Here is an 11,174-nt window from a genome sequence, read left to right on the forward strand (position 1 = left end):
CTTTCCTCCAGGAGCCCTCTTCCATTGCTCCGGTCAGGGCTCCAGCCTCTGTCCCTCAGAATATGAACGGCACCTCGTTGCTCAAGGCCCTCGCTACAGTCGGCCCGACAGATCACAAGCCCCTCTCCCTTCAGTCCGGGGAGCTCCCGGGCAAGACGGTTTCTCAGTCTTTGCGGGATGCCCAGCTCCAGCCCAGGGCTGAATCCCACGGACTTCACTGCGCCTCGCCAATCGCGGCGGCTATCCTGGAACACTTCCCGTCCCTTCCCACTGAAGGGTGTAGGATGGCGCAGGGGCGGGCCCAGAGCCTAGAACCTCAGAGTCGTGGATGGAAAGGGGCTTAGAATGCAGTTCCGGGGCGCCTGGGTGGCTCAGTCGTTGAGCGTCTGCCTTCAGCTCAGGTCATGATCCCAGGGTCCTGGGATCGAGCCCTGCATCGGGCTCCCTGCTCGGCAGGAAGCCTACTTCTCCCTCTCCCGCTCCCCCTGCTTGTGTTCCCTCTCTCGCTGTCTCTCTCTCTCTGTCAAATAAAATCTTAAAAAAAGAAAAGAAGAATGCAGTTCCAACTCCTCATTTTACATGACGGTAGACTGAGGCTCAGAGAGAGGGGAAGTAACGAGCAAAACGAGTTAGGAGCAGACCGAGCCCCAAACCCGGGTCGGCGGACTGACTCCCGGCCCCAGCGAGGTCCCTGACACCCGCAGGCTGTCCCTCGTGGCCTCTCTCACTTAGGAGCGACCCTAAAGCCAGGACCATGGCGGCCCCCCTGGTCCTCTCAGTTCTGGGGACTGCCGGCCGTGCCGCTGGCGCCGCGGTTCAGAGAGGCTCCCGGGAGCTGCGGGGCTCCCCGAGGACCTGGAAAGGCTCCAGAGCGTCCTCCTCGGGGTAGGGGGGTTCAGGGCCGCCCCGGAGCCGGGAGGTGAAGGGAGTCGCGGGGAGGCCGCGGGCGGGGCGGCAGAGTCCCGGCTGGGGAGGAGAACCACTCAGTCCTCGGGAAGCCCCATTGGGCGCCGGGCTGCCGACGGCCGCGGCCACCCTCAGCCCGCGCGTCCCGCCCCACCCCCGAGCCGCCGCGCGCCGCCGGCCCCGCCCCCCGGCGCCCGTTCCCCCGGCCGCCGGCGCCGCGCGCAGTCGGCTGCTCCTTCCCGCCGAGCGTGTGGCGCCCCGGCCGCGCCCGAACATGCGCTAGGCTGGGGCCCCGGCCTCCCGCGGCGGCATGGCCCGGCCGGTGCAGCTGGCGCCGGGCTCGCTGGCGCTGGTGCTGTGCAGGCTGGAGGCGCAGGAGGCGGCGGCGGGCGCGGAGGAGCCTGGCGGGCGCGCGGTCTTCCGCGCCTTCCGCCGCGCCAACGCGCGCTGCTTCTGGAACTCGCGCCTGGCGCGCGCCGCCTCGCGGCTGGCTTTCCAGGGCTGGCTGCGGCGCGGGGTGCTGCTGGTGCACGCGCCTCCCGCCAGCCTGCAGGTGCTGCGCGACGCCTGGTGCCGCCGGGCGCTGCGCCCCCCGCGCGGCTTCCGCATCCGGGCGGTGGGTGAGTGCGGGGCCCGGACGGGAGGGGCGCCCCGCGCCAGCCGCGGGGACCGAGCCCCGGCCGCTGGGGCGCGTGCGGCGCACGCTCGGCTCTGAGGCCGCGGGAGCCGGGGGTGAGAGGGGATGGGCGGCCACCTGGCTGCTGGAGGAGGGCTGTCCTCCCAGGACTTTGTCTCCTGCCGGGACACTGAAGCTCAGGCCCCCGAGATAGGCGTGGCCGCTGCCTGGGGCCACCTCCAGGATGCCTCCACTTCTCAACTCTTTTCAGCCAGTGCAGCCAACAGGTTCCTGGCCGAAGGAACTTTCTACTTAGAAAAGTGATGCTCTGGGCATCCCGAGGCACCGGGACTGGGGTCAGGAGACAGGGCCTCTGTCCCCGCACCACGGGGGCTCTTAGGAAGGGGACTGCTGAACTGGTTGCTCTTTTTTTTTTTTAAGTTCCAGCCTTGGAGCCGACGACAGTGCGTGGTTTCCGTGCCCCTCTGTACTGGGTGGTGTGGTGGTCTCGGCTCAGGGCCTAGTGGAACGTTTGGGGTCATTAACAGCTTGGGAAAAAGAAATGACAAATGGTGCTCTGAACACATCCCATCAGCTAAATAGAGAAGATTCCTCCTTTTCAGTCTTTTCAGAGAGCCCGTTTGTTAGAAGACAGCAACTTTTGGCTTGTGTAAAATAGCTTCATTGGAAGCCACTGCAGCATTACGTGGTCTTTGACACCCACCGCTAAACGGAGGAGGGCACGGCAGCTCCCTGTACCAGTCTGGTTTGTTTGCATTTCTGTGGGGTTGTGGCGACCATTTGATGGTGTGCTGCTGACAAGTTACCAGTTGTTCCAGCCTGAATTTTGACTCCTACCGAGGAACCCCCCCCCCCCCAGTCCATAAATCTTCCTCCTCCTCAGGTGGAGCAAATAAAACACATTAGTTTTAGTCCCCAGGGAGAAGGGAAGTGGGGGTGGGGTGGGGGAAGAGTAGCAAGAGACACTTGATGTTGTTGCGCATCATCTGCTTAGAGATGATGTCTCAATATCCCGGGCCAGGGGGGCTAACCGTTGGCTTTTCATCTCCATGCATTCCTGTCCTGTCTGGTACCCCTGCCCCACTTTTTCTAATGTTAAAAGCAAAAGGAGAGCTCATTGGCAAAGCCACATACATACATTTCATCTCCTTTTACTTGCAGGAGTTACTGAAGAAATAGGTTTCTGACTCTGAAAGCAGAGAACCAAGGAGCCAAGCCAAAATTCTCACAGCGAAGGGGATCTTTCAGACAGGCTGTATGAAAAACTCTTTTCAGTTCTGTGCCCTCTGTTTTTCTGGTTTGAATTAGTGGTTGCATTCTCTGGTTCCCCCACCCCCTCTCAAAGGGTGAGCATAGAGTATTGCAGAGAGGGAAGATGGAGTTGGGGGTCTGGACCTGAGGGTGACAGACCTGTACTAAGTCAGAGGCAGCCACGATGCCACCACCTGGGTCCCAGCGAGCAGTGGTGAATGGTGGCTCCTGGATTGGCCCTGTTTGCTGCCCTCTGAACAGTGTAGGGGACAAAGAAAACACGTCACCAGGTGCTCCAGTCCTCCACCCACTAGGTAATTTTGCCTCACTGCACAACTCGGGATAATATGGACACTGTATTCTATGGAGTGTGTGTCTTTATGCTAGGGCATCACCCCTGACCTGGGTCTCTTAGAAGGAATGATTTTGAAGTTTTTAACAGAGTCCTGATAAGAATTTAGATGTTTCTGGAATTTGTACAAAACCACCTAATGGGACAATTTGAAGAGCAAAATGGAGAAAGATCTTATTTGATGCAGGTCAATGGAAGCATATGGACAGGGAGTTCTTTCTTTCTTTCTTTTTTTTTTTTTAAGATTTTATTTATTTGTTTGACAGAGAGAGACACACAGTGAGAGAGGGAACACAAGCTGGGGGAGTGGGAGAGGGAGAAGCAGGCCTCCTGCCGAGCAGGGAGCCTTATGTGGGGACCCTGGGATCATGAGCTGAGCCGAAGGCAGCCGCTTAACAACTGAGCCACCCAGGTGCCCCAGGGAGTTTATTTCGAGTAGAATTGATAATTACTAGTCTAACCTGGGGTCCTTAAGTCAGATCAAAGGAGAGGAGGCATCAAGGCAGCTCTTGGGCCATCTCAGAGTCCCAGAATGTGGTAAGGGCAGGGGGGAGCTGCCTTCCCCTAAAGAAATTGGAAGTTTCAGCTCACTTGCTTTCCTGAATCTGGCAGTTTTGACTTTCAGAAGCTAAAATGGGCTTCCAGAAAGGCAAGGGAAGAGCAACAGTGCGCTCTTGCAGGTACTGTTACTTTGTGGCAAAGAGCAAATGCACAAAATGCAAAAAGCAAAAGACACAAAGGATCAATTTGGTCAGATCAATTTAGTCCCTTTGCTGTAGATTTTTTAAGGCTCATTTACTCCCATATAAAAGCATTTGGACATAGGGAATGCTGCTGGCCAGCTCAGACAAAATGCACCGTGGGTGGGAAGGGGGGTGGCCACCAGCATTATAAACCCATGGTGCTCCCATGGGTTCTTCTGAGATTCTGGACCTGGAACTCCTGGGGCCTCATAAGATATGAGGAGGCTGAGCAGATAAGAGTGGCCCGAGTTTCCAGTGCACACCTGAATTTAAGGCCTGCAGGAGTTTTTATTTTTGTTTTTTTTAAGATTTTATTTATTTATTTGACAGAGAGAGACACAGCGAGAGAGGGAACACAAGCAGGGGGAGTGGGAGAGGGAAAAGCAGGCCTCCCGCCAAGCAGGGAGCCCGATGCGGGGCTCGATCCCAGGATCTTGGGACCATGACCTGAGCCGAAGGCAGACGCTTAACGACTGAGCCACCCAGGCGCCCTGAGGCCTGCAGGAGTTTTTCTCCACATTTTGTGCCTTTTTCTTTCCCTCTTTAATCTCCACCTCAACTTTCCTCTGGTGAGAAAAATAGTTCCCAGGCTGAGAGCATTTCCCTAAAAAGAAGGACATAGGATCTTTAGCATGATGACTAAGTCTTCTTTTGTGCTAGAGTACTCATGTCTTTTTTCTTTTTAATAAGTAAGTGACATTAACAAATGAAAGGGGTGACTCTGGAAGCCGGAGGGAAATATCTGCTCAGCAAGCTGAGCCACTGCAGGTGGTTAGGGGTGGGGGACACCTGTATTTGTTTGGTTGAATCGGTTGTTACTCTGAGACCACACCTCCTGGGGAGGTGAAAGGTTAATGATGGCTTCCCTGGGGTTAGGGAGGGAAGGCCACTTGGCCAAACAGTTTGCTCCTTTCTCCTGAAATTTATAGCCGAGTTGTCCCTGCTCTTTCACCCCTAGGATGGCCTTCCATCTGTTATCATTGAATAAAAATTCCTGTGGCTCTTTCTAAATATTTGCCTCATTAATTCATGCATGTGTCAGGTACTGTTCTAGGTGTGTCTGTGTTTTAATGCGTATTTCATTCAGAGCTGCTTGAATTCAAGGAGAATATTATATAATAGAGTTAGCCTGTGTCCTCCATATTCAGTTCATTGGGGGATAGCTGAGTGGGAGGCTATGTTCTAGAAGCTGTCTGGTTCACGCAGAGGCTTCTCCATCCCACTGTGACATGTGTGGGCAGTGCAGGTTCTGCCTATGATTTTGGGGGGTGAGAGTTCCCTGGTGTGTGTTTTGGGGGGTACTGAAGATCAGGCAGGTTAGGCTGGTGAAGGGGAGGTGAGAAGGATCTTCCCACCTCTCTACGTGTCCCTGCTTCCTGCTCCCTGAAATATCTCTGAGCACAGAAACATATCGAGGCAAAATTGAAAGGGTCCCAGAAGAGTAGAGGCCAGTCACTAATTTATGCTAGGCGTAAATGACTGATTTCAGAATCTATTGTGGGATCTGGTTTGAGAGAGGAGGAATGCTAAAGGGTACCAGGTGCCTGATGGTGCAGGATTTGGACGAATATCTGAAATTTTGTTTTGACTTAAACTGTGATTTAGGGAATGCCTTGGGGGGGAGTGTGTAGAGACGGTGAGGAGAGGAAGTGGTCCAGCTCCCATCCTGCCTTGTTTCTAAAGCCCTACCTTGGGGCGCCTGGGTGGCTCAGTCGTTAAGCGTCTGCCTTCCGCTCAGGTCATGATCCCAGGGTCCTGGGATCAAGCCCCACATCGGGCTCCCTGCTCGGCGGGGAGCCTGCTTCTCCTCTCCCTCTGCCTCTCCCCCTGCTCATGCTCTCTCTCTCTCTGTATCTCTGTGTCTCAAATGAATAAATAAAATCTTAAAAACAAAAACAACAACAACAAAACATACTGTCTTATTGTACTTTATCTTAAGACTTGAAATTAGATATTGTGATCCTCCAACTTGGTTCTTCCTCAGAATTGTTTTGGCTACTGTAGATTCTTTGTTTTTCCACATAAATTTTAGAATCAGTTTGTCAATTTCTTTAAAAAAATCTATTACGTTGAAACAATAGATCAGTTTGAAGTTAGATGAGCAATTCATCCTGATTTACCCAAGACTGCTTTGGCTTTAGAAATGATAGTCTTGAATCTTTAGAAATTAACTCCTTCAGTCCCAGGCAGACTGGGATGGTTGGTCATCCTAATTTGGGGACAATTGACATTTTAGCAATCCATGAACATGGTATATCTCTGTTTGAGTATTCTTAATTTTTCTTAGCAATGGCTTGTACTTTTTAGGGTACAGGGTATGAATATCTTTTGCTAAATTTATCTTCCTAAGAACTTCATGTTTTTGGATGCTATTATAAATTGAATTTTTTTTTTTTAATTTTTAAAAGATTTTATTTATTTGAGAGAGAGCACAAGCAGTGGGGAGGGGCAAAGGGAGCACAATCCTGCTGAGCAGGGAGCTGGACGCGGGGCTCAATCCCAGGACCCTGGGATCATGACCTGAGCTGAAGACAGACGCCTAACCTACTGAGCCACCCAGGCGTCCCTGGAATTATTTTAAAATAAATTTTATTTTGGGGGCACCTGGGTGGCTCAGTCGGTTAAGTGTTCAACTCTTGATTTCGCTCAGGTCATGATCTCAGGGTCATGAGATTGAGCCCTGTGTTGGGCTGTGCTCAGTGTGGAGTCTGCTTGTCCCTCTCCCTCTGTTCTTCCCCCAGCTCGAGTGTGTGTGCATGTACTCTCTCTCTCAAATAGATAAATAAATAATCTTTAAAATAAATTTTATTTTGGAGTAATTTTAGATTTACAGAAAAATCACAAAGGTAGTACAGAGTTTTGGGGCACCTGGGTGGCTCAGTCAGTTAAGCATCTGCTTTCGGCTCAGGTTGTGATCCCAGGACCTGGTATTAAGCCCTGCATTGGGCTTCTCCTTCTCTCTCTACTCTTCCCCCTGCTTGCATTCTCTCTCTCTCTCTGTGTCAAATAAATAAAATCTTAAAAAAAAAAAAAAAGTATAGAGTTCTGTATTCATCACCCAGTTTCTTATGATGTTTTTTACCTTACCTTTAAAAAAATTGAGATATAATTCACGTAACATAAAATTAACCATTTTTAAGTATACCATTGAGAGGTTTTAGTATATTCACACTGTTGTGCAGCCATCACCATTATCTAATTACAGGACATTTTCTTCACTGCAAAAAAAAACTGTACCCACCAGCAGTCTCTCCTTATCCCCCTCTCCTTCTAGCCCCTGCCAATCGCTAGTGTACCTTCCGTCTCTATGAATTTGCCTATTCTACCTATTCTAGATATATATATTTTTTTAAGATTTTATTTTTAAGTAGTCTCTACACCCAATGTGGGGCTTAAACTTACAACCCTGAGATCAAGAGTCACACACTCTACTGACTGAGCTAGCCAGGCACCCATGGATATTTCTTTTAAAGATTTTATTTATTTATTTGACAGAGAGAGACACAGCGAGAGCAGGAACACAAGCAGGGGGAGTGGGAGAGGGAGAAGCAGTCTTCCTGCAGAACAGGGAGCCTGATGCGGGGCTTGATCCCAGGATGCTGGGATCATGATCTGAGCCGAAAGCAGAAGCTTAATGACTGAGCCACCCAGGCGCCCCACCCATGGATATTTCTTAAAAATGGAATCACAATATACTATTGTTTATATCTCATATCTTTCACTTAATATGTTTTCAAGGTTTATCCACGTCATATCATGGATTAGCACTTCATTTTTTTTTTTTTTAAGATTTTATTTATTTATTTTGACAGAGAGAGACATAGTGAGAGAGGGAACACAAGCAGAGGGAGTGGGAGAGGGAGAAGCAGGCTTCCTGCTGAGCAGCCCCGATGCGGGGCTCGATCCCAGGACGCTGGGATCATGACCTGAGCTGAAGGCAGACACTTAACCGACTGAGCCACCCAGGCACCGCAGCACTTCATTCATTTTTATGGCTGAATAATATTCCGTTGTATGGATATACTACATTTTGCTTATTCATTCATCAGTGGATAGTTATTGGGGTTGTTTTCACTTTTTGTCCACTGTGAATAATGCTACTGTGAACATTCTTGTGCAGGCTGTGTGTGGATATATATTTTTATTCTTAGGTAGAGCCCATTTGATTATTTTTAAATAATCTGTTTCTCTGATGAGATTCCCAATTTATTCATTACAAGCATTTTTTTTATCTTTCAGCATAGCTCTACCAGCTTGTTTAAAATTTAAAAAAATTTTAAAAATTATTTTATTATTATTTTTAAATTTTATTTATTCGAGTGAGGGAGAGAGTATGAGTATGAGCAGGGGGGTAGGGTCAGAGGGAGAGGGAGAAGCAGACTCCCCACTGAGTAGGGTGCTGCACACGGGGCTTGATCCCAGGACCCCGGGATCATGACCCGAGCCGAAGTCAGATGCTTAACTGACTGAGCCTCCCAGGTACTCCCCCCAAATTTTTATTTTATTTTTTAAGTAACCTCTACACCCAACATGGGGCTTGAACTCACAACCCTGAGATCAAGAGTCACAGCTCTACCAACTGAGCCAGCCAGGTGCTCCCCAAATTTTTGTAATTCTAACATCTTAGTCATTTCATGGTCAGTCCCATTGCTTGCCTTTTCTTTTGAATGGGTCACACTGTACCGTTTTTATATTGTCTAGAATTGTGGATTATATCTCTGACATGAATGGTATGTTGTAGAGATTCTGGATTGTCATGCTCCTTTGTAGTGTTCATTTTGTTTGTTTGTTTATTTTATCAGGCAATCAATTTGGCTGGACTAAAAACTCTAAATTCTACCTCCCCCGCACTAAATGACAGCTAAAATCTCTTTTTTTTTATTTTATTTTTTAAAGATTTTTATTTTTTTTTGAGAGAGAATGAGATAGAGCATGAGAGGGGGGAGGGTCAGAGGGAGAAGCAGACTCCCCGCTGAGCAGGGAGCCCGATGTGGGACTCGATCCCGGGACTCCAGGATCATGACCTGAGCCGAAGGCAGTCGCTTAACCAACTGAGCCACCCAGGCGCCCGACAGCTAAAAATCTCTTAAGGTAGGCTGCTTGTGCCCTGTGCATGCGTAGCTCATGTTTCAGTCATAGAGTCAGGCTGAGTTTATGTGCAAAATTTGAGGTTCCACCTCCATGGCTCAGGCCATTCCAGCATCACTTTTCTGCTGTTGTAGCCACTCCAAACTGTGTCTCTAGACTCTTTAGGCCAAGAAGATCATAGGTTTCTACCAAAGTTTTAGCCTCCTGGTCTGGCTCCTACTGGGGCCTGCCCTAAGGTGAAGAGCTATAGAAACTGGGACACTTAACTATTGCCATTTCCTTCCAAGAGGACCTCCCCTCCAGGTTCTACTTGGCTTTGGTTGCTTTTAAGTGCCTTCAGGTAAAGGTTTCTATATTTCATCCAAAGTTTATAGTTGTTATTTGTAAGAGGGTTGGTCTAAGGATCTCACCATTATTATTGGGAGCAAAACCCCATTAATGAATTTTTTAATCCCCGTCTTTTCTTCTTTTATGTATGTATCTTTTTTCTATCTATTTAAGTTTTTATTTTATTTTTAATTAATTATTTTTAAGTAGGCTCCACGCCCAACATGGAGCCCAACGTGGGGCTGAACTCACAACCCTGAGATCAAGACCTGAGCTGAGATCAAGAGTCAGACACTTAACCAACTGAGCCACCCAGGCACCCCTTAAGTTTTATTTTAATCACCTGGTGCTCATCATGACAAGTGCCCTCCTTAATCCCCATCAGCTATTTCACCCATCCCCCACCACCACCTCCCCTCTGGTAACCATCAGTTTGTTCTCTATAGTTAAGAATCTGTTTCTTGGTTTTCTCTCTCTCTCTCTCTTTTTTTTTTTAACTTTGTTCATTTGTTTCTTAAATTCCACATGTGAGTAAAATCATATGGTATTGTCTCTGATTGACTTATTTCTTTTAGCATCATACTCTAGTTCCAACCATGTTGTTGCCGATGGCAAGATTTCATTCTTTTTTTATGGCTGGATAATATTCCATTGTATATGTATACTGTATCTCCTTTATCCATTCATCTATTGAGGGACACAGGCTGCTTCCATAGTTTGGCTATTGTAAATAATGCTGCAATAAACATAGGGATGCATGTAGTTCCTTAAATTAGTGTTTTTGTATTTTGGGGGTAAATACCCAGCAGTGTGATTATTGGATCAGATTGTAGCGTAGTTCCTTTTTTTTTTTTTTAGATTTTATTTTTTAAAGTAATCTCTTCACCCAATGTGAGGCTTAAATTCACAACCCCACGATCAAGAGTCGCATGCTCTACCAACTGATCCAGCCAGGCACCCCATGGGTAGTTCTATTTTTAACTTTTTGAGAAACCACATTGTTTTCCACAGTGGCTGCCCCAGTTTGCATTCTCACCAACAGTGCAAGAGGGTTCCTTTTTCTCCGCATTCTCCCCAACACCTATTGGTTCTTATGTTTTTGATTTTAGCCATTCTGACAGGTGTGAGGTGATACCTCATTATAGTTTTGATTTGCATTTTCCTGATGATGAGTGATGTTGAGCCTCTTTTCACGTGTCTCTTAGCCATCTGTAAGTCTTCTTTGGAGAGCTATTTGTTCATGTCCCCTGCCTTTTTTTTTTTTTAAGATTTTATTTATTTGAGAGGAGAAAGAGAGTGTGCACAAGTTGGGGGGGCAGAGGGAGAGGGAGAAGCCGACTCCCCGCTGAGCAAGGAGCCCGTCATGGGGCTCAGTCCCGGGACCCTGAGATCATGACCTGAGCCAAAGGCAGAAGTTTAACCCGCTGAGCCACCTAGGCACCCCTCCTGCCCATTTTTTGATTGGATTATTTGTTTTTTGAGTGTTGATTTTATTTATTTGTCAGAGAAAGAGAGAGAGCACAAACAGGGGGAGTGGCAGGCAGGGGGAGAGGGAGAAGCAGGCTCCCCGCTGAGCCAGGAGCCAGATTGGGGCCTTGATCCCAGGACCCTGGGATCATGACCTGAGCCGAAGGCAGCCGCTTAACTGACTAAACCACCCAGGCGCCCCTATAAGTTCTTTATATATTTTGGATAATAACCCTTTATAGGAAATGTCATTTGCCGATATCTTCTCCCATTCTGTAGGTTGCCTTTTAGTTTTGTTGATTGTTTCCTTTGTTGTGCAGAAGCTTTTCATTTTTTTAAAAAGATTTATTTATTTATTTATTTATTTATTTATTTATTTATTTATTTATTTATTTATTTATTT

The 11,174-nt window shown here is 48.2% G+C and overlaps 1 protein-coding gene across 1 annotated transcript in view; it reads left to right on the top strand.

Annotated features, from left to right (window-relative positions):
- Window positions 1-1,216: 1,216 nt before the first annotated feature.
- The window catches only part of LOC118018043 (storkhead-box protein 1-like), a 56,949-nt gene continuing 46,991 nt past the window's right edge, over window positions 1,217-11,174 (top strand). Inside the window, exon 1 of the mRNA XM_035016515.1 lies at window positions 1,217-1,526. Within this exon, the coding sequence (XP_034872406.1) occupies window positions 1,217-1,526 (310 nt within the window). The remainder of the gene's footprint in view (window positions 1,527-11,174) is intronic.

This window comes from Mirounga leonina, unplaced genomic scaffold (assembly GCF_011800145.1).
Source record: "Mirounga leonina isolate KUSES-001 unplaced genomic scaffold, KU_Mleo_1.0 Mir_106, whole genome shotgun sequence".
NCBI classification, from domain to species: Eukaryota; Metazoa; Chordata; class Mammalia; order Carnivora; family Phocidae; genus Mirounga; species Mirounga leonina.